Source organism: Pristis pectinata, chromosome 9 (assembly GCF_009764475.1).
Source record: "Pristis pectinata isolate sPriPec2 chromosome 9, sPriPec2.1.pri, whole genome shotgun sequence".
Classification (NCBI taxonomy): domain Eukaryota; kingdom Metazoa; phylum Chordata; class Chondrichthyes; order Rhinopristiformes; family Pristidae; genus Pristis; species Pristis pectinata.
Genome location: NC_067413.1, coordinates 16,184,938 through 16,204,096, shown reverse-complemented (window position 1 = coordinate 16,204,096; position 19,159 = coordinate 16,184,938). Strand labels below are relative to the sequence as shown.

The 19,159-nt window shown below is 40.3% G+C and overlaps 1 protein-coding gene across 2 annotated transcripts in view; it reads left to right on the top strand.

Moving 5' to 3' along the window:
* LOC127574642 (G-protein coupled receptor 20-like) overlaps positions 1-15,135 on the top strand; it is a 39,150-nt gene extending 24,015 nt beyond the window's left edge. For both annotated transcript variants that reach the window (XM_052023814.1, XM_052023813.1), the window contains one exon: positions 10,785-15,135. In XM_052023814.1, coding sequence (XP_051879774.1) covers positions 10,803-11,810 — 1,008 coding nt within the window. In that variant the 5' untranslated portion in view covers positions 10,785-10,802 and the 3' untranslated portion in view covers positions 11,811-15,135. The remainder of the gene's footprint in view (positions 1-10,784) is intronic.
* The last annotated feature ends 4,024 nt before the right edge of the window (positions 15,136-19,159 follow it).

The window sequence follows — 19,159 nt, the reverse complement described above, 5'->3', positions numbered from 1 at the left end:
TCTTCTAATGGCTTATATTAGTAGCCAACATTTTAACATGCATTTCCTCACAGAGAAAAATGGTAAAATCTGTTGGCAAGTTCCTATAGGTAATTCCTGCATAACCAATTCAAGCACAACATCATCAGATCCTTGGTAATAGATCAACAGGGGCTGTTCAGTTGGGAATTGAGTACAATGCAGTCAAAATCAGGAAAAAGATGGAAAATTCTTTTCAGATTAGGCCCAAATCCTCCCGAGAAACTTTAGCCTAATTAATCACAGGGATTAACAAAAACCAAACAATTTAAAAGCAACAGCTATTTCCTCTTCACATTTATTTTACCAGCTTCCTGTGAATATAAGCAGGCTGAAGAGGTTGCCTCGAGTATATTAATTCACAAGGCAATCTCAATGTGCATTTGTAAACACATTGAGAGATCTGCACATCCCTGTCTGCTAATCTGGAGCCTCAGACTCCAACTAGGACCACAACTAGGGTTGTGCTTATTTTCCCACAAAGGAGGTATACCATTATGGGAGCAAAAGTTTATGCGGAAAATGGAGTAAAAAAGAACCTAATTAAAGCAGAAAAAACGCCCACGTGTTTCAGTCAACTTACTGGAGACTTTGAAGGATAACAGTTGTTGGGTCTTTAGACATGATTATAAACTGATAGGGCTGAAGTGACCCAACTGGAAGCCCCTTGTATTCCATAGGGAACCACCAGCCACCAACTGTTAATGGCTCAGCTGTTCCATGTATCAGACTTCCATGTATGCTTGGCCAAACCTAGAGGTTAAAAACGAGCTTGAGGTCAAATATCAGCATATTCAACCCTTCATTTCACATCCAGCCCTTCAGCTTTTCACCAGGGTTGGCTGATGTACTCATCATGGCCCCTGTCATTTGAATGGGGCCACTGACCCTGTAGAAAAAGCTAAATGCAGTTAAGTATATGTTTATATTTTTTTTAATTTATTTGAATAGTTGATAAGTGTCCCCATCAGAGACATTTATAAACTGTTCAAAACCTTTTGACAGTGGCAAGCTGAGGCCTACTCGCCATTCAGAGCCTACACTGGTTTGTGGGATGCCTCTTAGGGCAATGACCCTGCTAATTCTTCATTCTACGTCTGAGAAAGGGTGGGAGGAGGCCATCACTGACAGTGAGTCCAAGCTCAGGCCAGATCAAATACAATCAGGCTTTATATTTATCATCAGTTTAAATGTACTACCTTCTACTACAGCTTAACATCCATTGGTTCAGTCAATTGAATCACTCAGTTTAACCAGATCACTTATCTAACCTGGCTTTACCATAGGATTCAATTAACTGTAGTCACCTCTGAACAACTACAGTAAAACTCCATCGGGACTTTAGTGATACCGGATTAGCAAATTTTCCAGACTATTGGATGTTACTCCTATTAATACCACAACACACTTTTTTTTAAAGATATTACGCAGATGTATAATTGACATTCCAGTGAACTCAGTGAACATGAGAAAAAAGACCCCTGTGAGTTTAAAGGGACATAGGAAACAGAATCCAGTGAGCCAGATGCCAGACCATTGGGACTACTGAACAGTGGGATAGCAGATTATCATAATTTTATTGTACTATGAATTATAACATACAATTATAAAGCACTATAAAATATTTTACTCAGTAAGTCCATGCCAGAGCTTATACTCCACTAGTGCCTCCTCTAACTCTCTTTATATTTAATCCCATAGCAAATCCTTCTATTCTTTTCTCCCTTGAGTGCTTATTTCATCTTTGCTTAAATGTGCCAATGCTATTTACCATGTCCGTAAATTCAATATTCTATTTCATTACTCTCTGGCTGAGAAGCTTCTCCTGAATTCTTCACTGGAATCAATCTACATGCTAAAATAGGATGATCCCACAAGGGAGACATTGACTGTTGAGTTTCATAGACATACGTTAGTGACTTACCAAATTAGAAACAACTAAATCATTTTAGCTTTAATACTTTAAAATCATTGGTGTTGTTGAACCTCTTTAACTTTATGAAGAGCTTGCAAGCATAAAAGCAGCCATTCAGTCCAACTGATCTACATCAGTAGCTGTGCTGTGTATAAGACCCCTTCCATCCTACCGCACCTAACAAATTCAACACATCCTTCTTTCTCCCTCACGTACTGATCTATCCTCCTTATACTTAATCTGCGCTGTTACAATGCATTGTTCAAAAATGTTCCACTTACTTACACAGCTGGCGTGTTGCCCATTCTCCTCTTGTGCTATTTTCAGGACTTGCATAGATACAAGTTTGTTTTGTGAGACCCTGGGCCTTGTACACAACTGGAACAAATCAAAACTTGTGGCAGCTGCTGGGAAATCTACCCTGCAGTTACACCTACCAGTGTCTAAATGTTATGGAGGATATGCTCTGTATGTTTTATTGGACTTCTGCCTTTCTAAACAGAATAGGACTGATGCTGCATTTTAAAGTTGGTGATAATAAATCAGCAGTTCACTTGATATCTTGCCATCTTCTCACCAAATGACCCCCACCCTGAATTGACATTCATATACATTTGTGTCTTGAGATGTGCCTCCTTTATTTGGCACTTGCTTAATTTGACAGTTTTCCATGTCATAGAGTTACATTAATATCAGGTTTCCAAGTTAACCTAATAAAAGACTTGCAAATATTTTCTTTCACTTCGGTCTCAGGGTAGGTATCCTGAAGGGATACAGAATGAGGAACAAAATACGAGCTGCTGGAGGAACTCAGCGGTGAGGCAGCATCTGTGGAGGGACCTGAGACACTAACTGCCTATTTCCCTCCACAGATGCTGCCTGACCCATTGAGTTCTTCCAGCAGCTCATTTTTTTGCTCTAGCATCAGCAGCCTCTACTGGCTCCATCAAACAGAATAACACTGGGTTAAGTATTCTAACGATTTGCTCAGGAACGAGGCATTTCCTGAGCAGATTAGAGCTGTTCCAACAACAGACAAGCTTCCAACATTACTTACTATGCCAAAAACTCTAGTTGAATATTTCTACCTATGTTTCACACTTGGCGAGGCAGCATTCAAAATTTAAAGTCTTTAAACTGACCACATAAGTTTATGAAATCATGTCAACAAACAAGACTGCATGTTAGGGTTAGGGGGAACTCAGGGGGTCAAGCAGCACCTGTGGGGTGGGTGAGCATTTGGGTTGAAACCTTGCATCAGGACTGAAAGTGGAGTGGGAAAATAGCTGATACAGAGAGGAGAGGGAGAGGGGTGAGGGATGATGGGCAGAAGGGGAGAGGTGGAACTGAGACAAAGAGGCAGGTGAGTGATAAGTGGAAACAGACAGGGGAAAAAGGGGGCAGGTGGAGCAGGTAGGGTGAAGGTGGAGGCAGAGGCTGGAGGGTGACAAGCCAGGACACAGACGATACGAACGCTGAAATCTGATAAGTAAAGAAGGTGGTAATGGGAACCATTTAGGAAGAAATGAAGGATAGATGGAAATAGATGGTGGGTGGATGCAACCAGGGAGGGAAGGGGGACAAAAATGGCTGATGGGGGCTGGTGAGGGTGTATGGGAAAGGGAACAAAACTGAGAGGACCGGAAGTGGATCAAAAGAGAGAGGGTGGAATACAGGAGGTAAGGGTTACCTGAAGTGGGAAAATTCAATGTTCACACTACCATGTTGTAGACTACCCAGGAGGAATATGAGCGGTTGTTCCTCTGGTTTGCGTTGGGCATCACCCTGGCAGTGCAGAACACTGAGGACGGACAGGTCAGTGTGGGAATGGAAAGGGGAGATGAGATGGCGTGCAACCAGGAGCTCAGGATGGCTGTTGTGGACAGAGTGGAGGTGCCCTGCAAACCAGTCACCTGGTCTGCGCTTGGTCTCGCCGATGTAGAGAAGGCCACATTGCAAGTACCAAATGCAATAGACAAGGATGGGTGATGAAAACTAAAGGCCCTTAAAAATTTATAGAAGAAGGTAGCAATATTTGGATAGAATGGGATCAAGAAGGAGAAGTCAAGATGAAACAGTTGAGATGGATGCAGTAAAAGCACAATGTAGAGTTAAGGTTTGCATGGCCCAAGGAAGAGGTTTGGAGAAAGAGAAGGTAGAATTTCCTCAGGCTTTGATACAGAATAGACTGGAATGATGGAATTACCATTCCATAATTATCGAAATTATAGAATTACTGGAATTACCTCATCAAAAGAGACCGAGTCCTGATGAAGGGTCTTGACTCGAATCGTCGACTGTTTATTCCCTCCATAGCTGCTACCTGACCTGCTGAGTTCCTCCACTATTTTGTGTGTGTTGCTCCAGATTTCCAGCATCTGCTGAATCTCTTGTGTCTGGAATTATCACAATTTCCTCTGGAGGAAACTAAGTTAGTGAATCTCTGGAATTATCTGCCCCAGATGGTGGTGGAGGGAGGCTAGATCATTAGAAATATTTAAGATGGAAATAAGTAAGTATTTGAAAGATCAGGGAATTGAGGGCTATGGGAAACTGGCATAGATGAGGTGTTTAGACCAGCATAGATCAGCAATGATCATATTGAACGGCAAGACAAGCTTGAGGGGCCTGGTGGACTACCCCTGCTCCTATTTTTTTGTGTGCTTTTGTTCCTGTATGAGGATAGATGTTGTTGAAAACAATAAAGACCACTTTTTGGTATTACAGTTATATTAATCTAATTTGCCAACTTTATTTCTAATGACTACATGCCATTCCATGGTTATGTCTGTGCATATTTAGGGCCAGCTTAAAACAATTTTATATAATTTTCTAATCAGATATAGACACCCCAAAATGAAGCTTTACTTGCACTCCATACACCAATGCTCCTACCCCCACCACAAGGCAATGGTTGTTTCTGGACAGGTGTCCAACGGTAAGGTTTTCGGACAATAATCATTTGCTCAGTATTGCACTGAAATATCAGCCTAAGGTATGTGCCCAAATAGTAGGGTGAAATTTGTACTCACAAGATTCAGATTCAGAGGCAGAAGTGTCAACCAAACCATACTGTCACATTTGAACTTATGCAAAAAATTTGCAAGCTCAAAGCAAGCACATTCATTTATGATTTCAAGTGTTTATTTTAAGTCTATTTTACTTGGGAATCAAATAGCAATTTTAATTTGTAGTTATTTTTACAACTTGTTCTTTAAGTCAATGTCAAGTTTTACTAAGTGCAAATAGAAATACTGCAAAAAGAGATGTAACTTGTGTGAAAAAAGTGATAACTTTGAAGAGGGAGCCCTCATTCATAAAATGTATCTTATTTATTATATAGTTTATCCTGCACTAATTACCTTTCCATTTTAGAAAATGGACCTCAATGTTTCCATTTCAAAGGTTTTAAATGCATGCAAAGAGGACAATGTTTTTGGACCAACTTCAAACAAGCCTGAAAGGCATCTTACCTCACTAAATTGAGCAATTTCTCAGGCATCCCTGTTGGCCACCTAAAAGTGGTTACTAATGGTCACACCAATATGCCCAGAGATGACTGACTGATCCTCTTGTCAATCATACCTGGAGAATGTACCACCATGAAGAACTGGAACTGATTTTACATACATAATTTGTGGGTAGCCATCCTTCACTAGCTGATTTTGCTTTAAAAATTATTCTGTGTTTGTCAGGCAACCTCACTGCTGTTTCACTGATGAGTTTTCCAAGTAGATTCTGTACATAGAGTGGCATATTGTGCTGTTTTAACAGACTAATTTTGCTCTGTTTGGTGAAAAATGCATTAGGTATTGTGAGGCCTATCATAATTTTGCCCCATCTTCCACCCATTGAATGCCTCAATAGCACAGATAGATACTCTTCCCAAAATAAGTTTAAGGCACCTCACATAAGTAAGTGAGGAAGTTAAGGCCAGCTTTATGCCTTCTGGGAAGTTAGATGTTACTCTAGCCTTACTTTGTTTCAGTATTCTTCATGATTACATCTCCTAAGCAACAACCAAATAGTTTGATTTGTTGAACGTGCATTCATGTGGAGTGAGTAGAAATCACCTCCACATCTTCCACCCATTTCTGAGCTTTGCCTCAGGGTTGATGTCGGAGAGGCACGGGGTTCATTTCATTTAAATAGATGGGTCAGAACCTTGAGCAACAAACAATCTGCTGAAGGAACTCAGCAGATCAAGCAGCATTATAGGGAGAAAGGAACTGTCAACATTTCTGGTCAAAATCCTGCATCAGAACATTGAGTCCTAATGCAGGATTTCGACCTAAAATGGCAACAATTCCTTCCCCACAACCTTCCACCCTTCCCCACAGATGCTGCTTAACCCACTGAGTTCTTCCAGCAGATTGTTTGTTGCTCCAGATTCCAGCATCTGCAGTCTCTTGTGCCTCCTGGCCCAGAACCATGCCAAGATTGTTAAGTGGGACCTGATTTCAGACCTTATTCCAGATATATGCTGATTTGTTCTGGAGTAATTCTGCACTGTACTATTGCAGGAAAGAGTTGAAATTCTGAGGTAATTCTATATCCCAATATTTCTGGGATGTGCTGAAATTCCAGCAAAATTCTGTAACTAATTATCTCTGGAATCAGTTAAAGTTCTAGAGGGATTCTGTAGCTTGATATCTCTAGAAACAACTGACATTCTGGAGTAATTTATACCCTATTATCTTTGGAAGTGCTGACGAGTCTGGAGTAATGTGCACTAGTACCAGTCTCCTCCTGTAAATCATTTGTGTCCATTCTTCATGAACAAATCTTGATAACAAAAAAAAAAAATTGTAGGGTGTTCCTGAGACTCATTTAAACCCTCCAACTGCTGCTTTGGCTGATGTTAACAAACTTAGCACAGATAGGGATTTATAGGTCTGCTCTGCAAGTCTTGGCACCACAAAGAGAGAGATATTCACTTAATGAACTATAGGGTCCTATATTTGAAGGATCTCAGCTCTTAGCTTTTGCTAAGCTGTCACATTCTGCAACCCTATCTACTCTGGGAGAATTTACTGCAGGCAGACACGTTGTAAACAGAAGCAATGGATTCAGACAGACTGTACCACCTAAGTTTCTATGGTGCTTCAAATTCAACATGGACAATCAAATTTCCTTTTAAGGAAAGTCTGGGATTTTGATATGTACAAAACTTTTCAATCCAAAAAAAACAAACTAAACTTTGGCTGTGGCAAATAAAATCTGATTGGCAATCCAAAGCACCCAAATATCAATGTGGTCCTGAGCATTTGTTAAGTGGAGCCCTGTTAGAAAAATTGCAAATGCTGGGGCAATTTCTTTGCTCTATAGCACATATTGACCATATCTATAAGCTGCCTTTCATTGATTGCAGGGCAAAGGACAATTGGAAAGAACAGTAATCCTGGTTAAAAATCATTGCCGCTTCCAGTATCTGATAACCCATGGACTGAAGTTCCTCGGCAGAACATAAGGCACAGCAGCCTATAAATTCCCAGCTTGCAGTCCATGTAGGGAGTGTCTGATAACCATCCTAGTATTCATACATATAATACAAGGGATGAGAATGCTGTGAACCAAATCTTGCAATCTCCCATCTTGAATCAATATTACAAACTGTATAAAGCCAATTTACAGTTAACAGTCAGACCTAAAAAAATGTAATATAAATACATGAGTTTGCCAAAGACACTGTTGACAGGTTGATTTTAATTAGATTTTTTTGAAGTTGCGAAAATATCAAAAGTCAATGGGATTTAGTGGAACATACAAACAAAAGTAGATCATTCAGTCACTTCTGGCTTTATCACCACTCATTTAACCCATCACTGATCTGAATCTTAACTCCATCCCCCCACCTTGCTCCATAAACCCTTAAATTGCATGCCTAAGAAAAATCAATCTCAGTTTTGAAATTTGCAACTGATTTACCTCAGCTGTTTTTTGAAAGTAAGTTAAAGATTTGCATTTGTATTTGTGTGAAGAAATTATTTCTAACATCATACCCGTCTTAACTCTAATGGTCTATGTCCTCTTGCCCTAGAGTCTCCCCATCAGAAGAAGTATTTCCTCTTAATCTACCCTATTGAATGCTGTAATCTTCTTCTCAATTAAGTCACTGTTTTATTTTCTACATCCAAGACAATGCAAAACTAACCTGTGTAACCTATTCTTATATCTTGACACTTATCCTGCATGAACTCCAAGACCAAAATATCCTCCCTAAGGCTTAGTGCTCAAAATTGAATCCAAAACTGCAGATGTAGCTTCACTGGAACTTTATACAGCAGTAGCCTAATTTTCATTCCATTGTAAATTATCATTCCTCATAATTTTTTTTAATTTTTAACTTTTATTTACAGCGTGGTAACGGGCCCTTCTGGCCCAACAAGTCCGCGCCGCCCATTTTAAACCCCCAAATTAACCTACCCGTATGTCTTTAGAATGTGGGAGGAAACCGGAGCACCCGGAGGAAACCCACGCAGACACGGGAGAACATACAAACTCCTTACAGACAGCGACAGGAATCGAACCCCGATCGCCGGTGCTGTAATAGCGTTGCGCTAACCGCTACGCTACCGTGCCGCCTTTCTATTGCCTTTTTGAATTATTTTTGTATCTCCCCATTAGCTTTTAGTGATTTCTAGTGTTCATGGCTGCTTTTTGTTTGGGAGAACCCTTAGTTGTTTTTTTGTCTGATCCTACTTCCTTTGGTCTAATGTGGATATCCGAACACTTGAATTCCCCTCTGTCACAGTTTGCCCACCCACTGAATCTATTCATGTTTTTGTCAATTCCTTGCTCCCACCCTTACTGCTTACTCTCCCATCCAGCTTATGGCTGGCAGCAAACTGAGATATACGGCTGTCTGTTCGATCTGTCATTTATCAACATAAGAGAAGGCTGAAGCACTGGAACAGAAATCCAGCATGCACTGCAGGTCAGGTCATGCCCTACCAATGAATACACACCCAATATCCTCACTCACAGTCACCTCGTGTTAGAATGGAGGGAAAAAAAGAGTGCACTTGGAATATCATGAGTAGAGGAGTGATTAGAGGAATGGGATTAGGTTCTTAGAGATGTAGTAGAGTGAGGCTTGTGGATGAAAATTCAGAAGAGATGCTTCAGATGGATAAATTCAAATGCCACCATCCCGACTTGGGAATTTAAATTCAAGTAATTAAATAACCTGGAATTAAAAAGATAACATTGTAAGAGGTGACCATGAAACATTTTGACTGTCATTAAAAAATTGTTCACTAATGTCCTTTAGACAAGAATATTTGGCATCCTCACCTGGCCTGTCCTGTGTGGCTTCTCAGAATCCAGAACTGCAGATGCAACTGTTCTTTATTCAGCACAAGCAAGTACACAGGGAGACCTGGTGGAACAACTCAAACTGTATCAGGTTCCTATACTTTTTAGCTACAAAGAAGATAACAGGTGATTAAATACAGTTTCACATAGGAGAGAAATGATTCCATGGAATTATACATTTACAATGGGAGCACATCATAAGTGATAAGGATATTCAAATGTCTTTGTTGAGTCAAAGTATTCATGTCAATATTCTATAAGCTTATGAGGTCAAAACCCAGACATCCTTCTTTTACCACAGTGTTGTGAGGCATGGCTCTTTGAATGCACAGAGAGTCCAAGTATTGATCAACAGAACAAATATGACTATGGCCAAGTTTGAAGTGCTAATTAGAAAAATAATCAGTTTGGAACCTCCATGATTTCATTCCAGATTTGGAGACACGGAGCCCCCTTTCATCTGTTGTATCCCCCTGTCTGTCATACAACGATGCAAAGCTCAGGGTGTCTCACTTCTAATGCCTGGTTTTAATGGCTCCAACTTCATTTATTGTTTCTCGTTATCAGTGGATATCATAGCTATTGTCATGGCAAGGATTTGATGTGTTTCAATTAACCTAGCTCTGTTGTCTGTATATTGGGCCAATGTATACCAGAATGACTCATTTGCTTTGTCACAATACTTAAACAGATTACTTTTATGCTCGTATCTATTGACAGATCAAGTATTGTCAGTTTCTAATGCATATCTCTTAAATGACCTTCGGCAGTGAGCCAGCAGGCTGCTCCCTTCACAGGCGATGGTATTTGTTTACGCAGCGGTCCTTACAATTTCAAAACCAATCATAGTTTATGAAAGTAACTTGAAGGCTGGTTCTTGCTTGTATTAATGAAACCAATCGTTACTATACTATATACCGTCTGACTATGGCTTGCTGCTCCCTAACATAGCCTACATAAAACCCCAGATATGCAGCAATGTAACAAATTTTTAACTGCTCTCAAGCCATTTAGTTCAAATGTAATTAGGAAGGGCAACAAAAACCAGCCTAGACAGAGACTACCGTGAAAGAACTAAAAACATGGAATGTCTAAGAGGCCACTGGAGGTAATTTTGAACTTTAGTAGTCAGGTAGAAAACTGTGGATCTGAGAACTCACCAAATCACTCAATAGAATTAGGATGAGCTAATTGCTGTGATGGACAGACAACCTGCCCTGTGTGCAAAGGTCAAAATTACCCCCTTTGATGCAAATTACTTGGAGAACTTCAGTTATAGATTCATAAAGTCATAGAATAATACAGCACAAAAACCGGTCCTTTGGTCCAACTCATCCATACCGACCAAGATGCCCATATATGCTTGTCCCGTTTGCCTTCATTTGGCACATATCCCTCTAAACCTTTCTGATTCATGTACCTATCCAGGGGCCTTTTAAATGTTGTTATTGTACCTGCCGCAACCACCTCCTTTGGCAGCTCATTCCAGTTAATTTCTAATTTCACTAAAATTATGTTTTTTTTCTTGTTACAGGTCAACCAAAAGTTCAGCATGCAGACTGCAACAGTTGAACAAAATCTTGCCAACATATCCATAAGTGGCCATAGCAATGAAACCCACACCCACAAGGAGCCCTATCTACATAAACTTGCGCATCTCGATGAAGCTCTTTACAATGATTACTACAGTCTGTGGCTCGCCTTGATGATAATTAATGTTCTCATATTTGTAGTTGGCATTGTCCTCAACAGCGTTGCATTGTATGTTTTCTGTTTTCGTACCAAGACTAAAACAACATCTGTCATCTACACCATAAACCTGGTAATCACGGATTTGATGGTGGGTTTCTCCTTACCGACCAGGATAATAATGTATTGCAGTGGTGGCAAATGCTTGACATGCTCATTTGTGCACATTTTCAGCTATTTTGTGAACATGTACTGCAGCATCCTGTTCCTAACCTGTATCTGTGTAGACAGGTACCTTGCCATCGTCCAGGTCGAAGCATCACGCAAGTGGAGGAACCCCCACTATGCCAAAGGGATTTGCGTCTTTATCTGGCTCTTTGCCATTATTGTCACCTACTCTATACTTTCCACTGCAATCAAGTATGCTGCTTGTTGTCTGTCTAAGCTCTTTGCTCTGACAGTATTTGAGTACTTTCTGCCTTTACTGATCATCACGGTCTTCACCATTAGGATCATGTGTGCCCTTGCCAAACCAAACTTAATGCAGCAGAGCAGAGAACGGCGTATGAGAGCTGTCCAACTTCTAGTCACTGTCCTAGTCATTTTCATGATCTGCTTCACACCCTTTCATATCCGTCAGGTTGTGATCTACATCAACCCTGATATCCCGCTGCATATCAGCCTAATCGTATACCACGTCACGGTGACCCTCAGTAGCCTCAATAGCTGCTTGGATCCAATTGTCTACTGCTTTGTCACTAATAACTTCCAGTCCACTATGAGGAACATCTTTGTCAAGACTGAGCCTGAACAAATCAGTGGAGATATAATCAGCATGCAGAAAAGCTCCAAAGTATCCACAGTAAAGTAAGTGTATGCAAACATGATGATGAACGACCCTGCACTGAACGGTGAACGATGAACAGAACATGAAACATTGCTGTTCAAATATGAAGATGGGGACTAATGTGTCATGAGTTTTTTTCTAAACTTCGCCTTTTGTTTTATTTTGTGCCTTGACGTTCATAATACATCATTTTGTACAGTTAAGGTGAAATATATTGAAGGTCTTCTTTATTAGACAATAATGGCAGACCTGCTTTTTCAGTTTAGGTTATGTTCCATTAGTTGTAAAACTATACAGTGTTGGCTGACAAAAAGAGAGAAACAAAGATGCAATGTTTGCTTCATTGTTTTATAATATGGGATAGAAATCCTTGGCCCTTGGCCAAATGCAACGGAAAAAGCTTTGTTCTCCTTGTAAAAGCAGACTTTTCAGAGAGAAATCAGCAATGTTTATACACCTGTCTGTTCTCTCTTTCCATTCTTACTAATTCTCTTTGGGTGATGCCTGAGAAATGTTGAATATATTTTGTGAAGTTCTGTAATTTATTAACCACAAGCATACCTAAAAATTTATAAAGCTGTGTAGATATAAAATAGCCACTGGAGTTGTCATTGGGTAGACAGGATGAAGATCGATGCATTCAGACCTCCATTTTCTGAGAAACTCCTTCATCTAGCCTGATGTTTCAGAAATGTAATATAGTGAAAGGGTGTGTTGCAGATTGGGAAAGAATAAATGCATTTAAACTACTCAAAAGTGGGCTCAGTGTGAATGTTAAGCAGTTCTTTTTCTGATGAGTGGTAGGGCTTCAGATATTTCCAGACACCATCATAAGTTTGTGCATCATCTTGGTTTCTGTTCAAGACTACAGTGATTCCACTACAAAAACACTGCCCTACTTTTGACAAGAAACCTTTGATGCCAATCACCTGGGTGGTACAGGGAGTTTGTTTGGGTTTACTGAATCCAGAAAATGGCTCTCAAATATGGTTTTGTGAAAGAACTCTTCTGGAGCTATCAGTCTGGTCAATCACTCCCTCACGTCAACCCATGCTGCCCATGTTCCCAGCAAAGACATTAACCTTTCATCTTCATTGTACTTTGATCCAGATGCAAGGAGGTCAGAACAAATGATATACAGATAGTTTAGATATTCATCACCAGATTTGGATTGGCTAAATTAAATATCACCCAGATTCTACTTGTTTACATCCAGTCATAATCAGAGAATCTCCCCCACTTCTTCACTATATCATTGAAATGCCCTAATCCATGCCCTGTTCCTATTTCTAATCTACATGCTGACTCTATGCAAGGGTGATAGAAAGGAGTTGAACAAGAAAGCAAGGATTAGCACTTGAAGTTGTCTAATCTACTCATGATACCTAGCTCAGCACTTCTTGTCTCAGCCATGCTACTCTGTGCTGTTGGCCTATCTTGGTAGGCCTAACATTCTGCAATTAAACCTTTGAAAGTTTAAACATAGTCTTCTCCTGCTTCCACACGCCTTTTATCACTGCCACCAATTCTCTTTCTCTCTAGCCACTGTCACAGACTGCACTGCAAACTGCAGCTAATCACCAAGGCTGCTCCTACAGCATCCCCCAAACCAACAAGTTCTAATTACTAAAAGTCAAGGGCAACAGGTACAGAGGAATGCCCCACGGAGCTCATATCCTCATACCTATACACTATCCTGTTCCCTCCTGGTTCAATCCCTTCCCACCTACATCCGTGTGATTCCAGGTACACAGGAATGCCACAATCTGCAGTTTCCCTCCAAGACACACATCGTGCTTGAAATATATTGTTCCTCCTTCATTGTCACTTGGTCTAAATCCTGGAACTCCCTACCCAACAGAATGGTACCTTCACTAAAAGGACTGCAGATGTTAAAGGAGGTGGCTCACTACCACCTTCCCGAGGGCGATGGGGATGGGTAATAAATGCTGGCCTTGGCAGTAACATCCTCATCCCATAAAAATAAAATTAAAAGATGCTGAAGAGCTGACCAAGATGAGATTGTAAGCTGAAACACATATAAGACTATTTTGTGCATCTTGATAAAGGAGTGATTACCAAATATGGGAACAGTTGTTTGGAGACCTATTAAACAGCTGTGTGAAAACTGACAAAACAATGAAAAGCTTTTCTTTATGCCCATGTGTCCAAATGGACAGCTTGTTAATATAACGTTTCAGGCCAGTACACTATTGATGTTCTGCCACAAGATGCTATCAGTAATGAATGGGTCAAAGTCCATTTAGAAATCAGAGTAAATGCATCTAGTGATAAAATATTAATCACAGATGACTTCACAGGTTTTCATGTTGCTTGGGCCTCAGGGTACAATAACCAAACTCACTCTGATGACTGTTACAATGCCTATTTACAACATAATCCTCATCATCTTTAAAACTGTCATTTTATTACCCTAAAAGACAAGAGGTTCCTTACATTTTCAGATGAATGAATGCACCAATGTTGTTACCAGTTTAATTTCTTCAAACCATTATCTGATCTTCTTGGAATGAGGAGGAGGTTTTACAGTCAGCAATCTCACAGCATGACTAAGTGTTCCAAGAAGCTTGTTGCCTCTGAAGTTAAGAGAAATAAATGCCATCCTGCTTTCCCCATCATGCCATTCATCTGTTGAGAATACCAAGTACTGTAGTGTAGGTGATTGGAAAGATGGCAAATACCAATAATCTGAAACAGCAGGACCTATAGAGTCAGACAGCATTAGTGAAAAGGCAACTTAATATCTTCATCCCAAAATTCAGACAGAGCAAGTTGGACATAGAATATATTGTGAAAGAAATTACTTGTTTTAAATAAAACAATGCTTAATAAATTTGTGTTTATAAGAACTACATTTGTTGAATTTTGTACATAGTAAAATGTGTGTAACCCTTTGAAATCACAGGAAGCAAATTCTATAAGGTAATGACTCTCGAATTGGCAACAAAATGTCTGAGCTTTCGAAGATTTGTATTCAGTTGAAGCATTTAAGTTTGTAATACATCAATTAAGATGCTGTTCCATGTATAGCTAGAATATAATCAGTTTAAGCTACCATAGGTGCTCTGCAATTTACTTATGCAACTTTCAGTACACATCAAGGAGCATGGGTCCTCTATTGTGCTTGTTCGGCTGTGTGACATATAAAGGATGTCACTTATACCTTTTAAAAGCAGCAAGTTTTCTTAATTCAGTGTCCACGCCAGCACACTCTCAATGAACACCACTGATGTACATGCAACAAATTTTCTTCTGTAAGAGGATTATAAACATTTTATTTAAGTAACTGTCTGAATTGTTCACATAATGATTCTGATGTATTACTTGATGGCAGAACTCCATACACACTTCACTAGTACTTCAATGCATACTCCAAAAGGAAATAGCCATTGATGTAAAATATGTCATATATTTTGAGGAGATGCTATGCTATTGTGATGTGTACACATGCTAATTTACAATTGAATTAATAAAGTTATATTTTGTATAATGCTACTACTTCTTTCAGAAGTATTAATTTAAAAACAACTGATATCTGTGTCTGGGAATGACGGGGGGGAATGCTGTAGTATGTTTTATGGGAAAACCTGAAAAACCAGAGGTTGTGAAGTAATTTTGCAGTACAGCAGTCACCGAGCCAGGTTGACAATCAGACAGACTGCATGTATGGCCACTTACCAATATCAAGCCTTGAAAGAGGGAGAGTTTGGACAGGCAGCCACTTGCACAGACTACCCACAGTTAATAACCCCAACTTCAAAGGAGACCATTTTCCAATATCAAACAGACTTATGATTTACATTTTTACAAATAGTAGTTGGGTTTTCTTTCACCTAAAGGAAGAAATATTGCAGCAGGCAGATGGAGAGGAATCTATGAAACAACTGCATGATACCATTTTAAAAATAAAATGAGATAGCCTCAGATTTCTATAAATCAAATTTCTACAACCTAAGCAGGGATGCAGCCTGTAGAGCCAATGACTTACAGCTCCAGAGACCCAGGTTCAATCCTGACCTCTAGTGCTGAGTGCGTGGAGTTTGTAAGTTGTCCTGAGAAGTGGGGTTCCCCTGGGTGCTCCATTTTCCTCCCAAAGACATGCAGGTCAGTAGGTTAATTGGCCACTGTAAATTGCCACTGGTGTGTAGCTGATTGGTAGAATCTAGGGTGTGGAAAGAATGAAATGGGATTAACGTAGGATAGGTGTAAACTGGTGCATGACTCAATGGGCCAAGGGGCCTGTCTGCTGTATGGCTCTATAACTCTAGTCAATTTAACGTAATGCTTTACAGCGCCAGCCGCCTGGGTTCAAATCCAGCCACTGTCTGTAAGGAGTTCTCCTTGTGTGTGTGGGTTTCCCCCAGGTGTTCTGGTTTCCTCCCACATTCCAAAGACATACAGGTTAGGAAGTTGTGGGCATGCTATGTTGGCGCCGGAAGCGTGACAACACTTGCAGGCTGCCCCCAGAACACAACGCAAAAAGATGTACTTCACTGTGTGTTTCGATGTACATGTGACTAATAAAGATAAAGAAGATAGATAAAAGATAAATTATTTTCTCTTATATTTAATTAAGAGTTTTCCACTGGTCCTATGCTGTCTTAACCTGTAAAGAAACTCCTTTTGTCAGTCCAAAGTTCCTTATTAACATACTTGAACACCAGTGGTAAGTCCAAAACAAAGGATTGTACCAAATAGATGTGGAAGATCCAAGACTTGACTCTCCTAGTCTGTGCTGGATTCAAAGATCTCAAATGGTCATAAACTCATCGCTCGGTGTTCACTCCCGCAACTCTTATTCGGAAAGTGATGCTTAAATGTACATTTGAACCTGCAAATCAGAGCAAGGCTTCTCTATATAGGGAGCGGGGAGGAAGTAGTAGAGCATGTTGCATGGGAGATATCAGGAAAACCTGGGAACATGGAGGTACTGCTGAACTTAACGGCAAAACCTCATTGTCAGTCGTCATATACAACTTTCTCTCCTGCAGTCAGCTGCTTTGACAGATACTGGACTGTGAAAGCTTATGGCACAAGTCTGCAGGTGGAAGAGCATAAATAGACCCAACAAGAAGGAATGATCTGAAGTTGAATTGGGGTTGGAGGTATTTTTTACAATCCATAAGGATTGGGATCTCAGGTTTGGGATGGGGGTATTGGTGAAGTGTGGGAGCGGGGTGGGTTAGTTATTGGAGTAAAATGTTTGCTTAAGGGGCCATGACACCAGGCTCCCCTCCCCCATCCTTTATTCCACAGTCCACTGCCCTCTCCTACCGGATTCCTTCTTCAGCCCTTTGCCTCTTCACCTCTCAGCTTACTACATCTTCTCCCCCTCCCCCACCCACCTACCTTCCCCCCTCACCTGGACTCGTCTATCACCTGAACTCAGCTATCCCCTGCCTGCATGTGCTCTTCCCTCTCCCCCCACCTTCTTATTCTGGCTTCTGCCCTCTTCCTTTCCAGTCCTGATGAAGGGTCTCAGCTGAAAAGTCACCTGTTTATTTCCCTCCACAGATGCTGCCTGACCTGCTGAGTTCCTCCAGCACTTTGTGTATTGCTCCAGATTCCAGCATCTGCAGAATTTCTTGTCTCTGTGACACCAGGTTATCCTGGTTCTCAAACAGTGTAGTAAAAAAGCATTTACCTACTAGATCAAGTTGATCCTATCTCTGTATAGCTCCTATTAACTCCTAACACCCTACATTCTGTCTGGGGGGGGGGGTGTGGGGGGGGGGTGCAGGGTAGTGGATTTAAATCTCCCCCTTGGACCTCAGGCAAAATGATCAAAATTTTCATATTTCCCCATCTTACCTTCTCTAATACCATAGTTCATTCTGAGGTTAAAAGACTGCAATGCCACTTTAAAAGAGTTAACAAATGCAATCATTTAGTTAAACAATACAGTCATACAATTGAGCCATATGATCAACCAACCAAAATGAGTCAAAAAGCTCATTGTACCAAAGTAAAAGAGAGAATGAAATATTTATATTTTTAATAGAACAATTAAGACTATTCTTAAAAATTCCTTCAGGCTAGAAATGGGTGTTCAGTTGCATGTGCTAAACACAGGCAATATGGAAACACATGGACATTGAACACATTGAAGTCAATGGAAGCAACTTTCAGAATCTGAATTTGACATGGATATATGACATGTGTCTGCTCCATATTCTAGGTAAGTTGCATTAATACCAACACCAATGTTAAATGGGGCACACTGTATCAGGCAATGGAAGGCTGAGCAATAGGGGAGGAAAGGATGAGTGATGAGAAATGAAGGGAAAAGTCTCAGGAAGTGGACTAATGGAGACAAAGCATTGAGTAAAATCACTTGGAGACGTAAAGGAGGAACACCTGAATTTATATAGCAGGTTTTGTGTCCCCAAAGTGTCTTACAGCTGGTGAAGAACTTTTAAAGTCATGGCTGTAATGTAGGGCATACTTCCTGGGAGCAGCTAAATGTCAGTTTTCTTCAGGACCATCAGCAACAGTCAGCATTCTAATTTTTCTACCAAGATGTATCACACAATTGTGATGTATCATATCTGCCAAGTCCCTGCCCATTCACTTTGTCTGTCTATATCCCATGAAGCATCCTGCATCCCTCTTACCTAGCTAAGTACATTAAAATATCATACTTGATCCCCTCATCCAAGATGAGGATATAGATCGTGAGTAGCTGGAGTCACAGCAATGATCTCTGCAACACCCCACTACAGGCTTTTCCCAGATAACAAATGGCTTCCATTTTTATAGATATCCACGAGTCAATTTTGTCCATTTGTTGGAAAATACACTAAAATCATTCAATATAGTAACCATACCTCCATGGTATTGTAATGAATGGCATCAAAAGCACACAAGACTAATAATTACTAAAAGTGAAGAGAGGAGACTGGTTCTGCCATCTGTAGGAAGGAACATATGTACATACATCAGACTTTTGAATTTAATAATATTATGGGAGCTTGTTTGTATACAGAGAGTCCATAAGTCAGGTGTTCATAACCCAGGGATGACCTGTAGTCACAACCTCCCAACCTGACATTGACAAATTTTAAAACTGTAAATACTGGAAACACTCAGCAAATCAGGCAGCATCTGTGGAAGGAGAAACAGAGTTAAAGACCCTTCATCAGAACTTGGAAAGATAAAACTAATTGGTTTTAAATTGCAGAGAAGCTGGCCAATGAATGGACAGAACAAGGGATTATCTCTAATCTCCAAACTTTCCTCATAAGGCAACCTGCCCATTCCAGGATATATTTGTTGTAAGCTAAGTACTAATTCTCCACATATTAAGTCTTTCTCCTTGGAAGAAGGTTGAGTGGGGTTTGATAGAAGTGTTC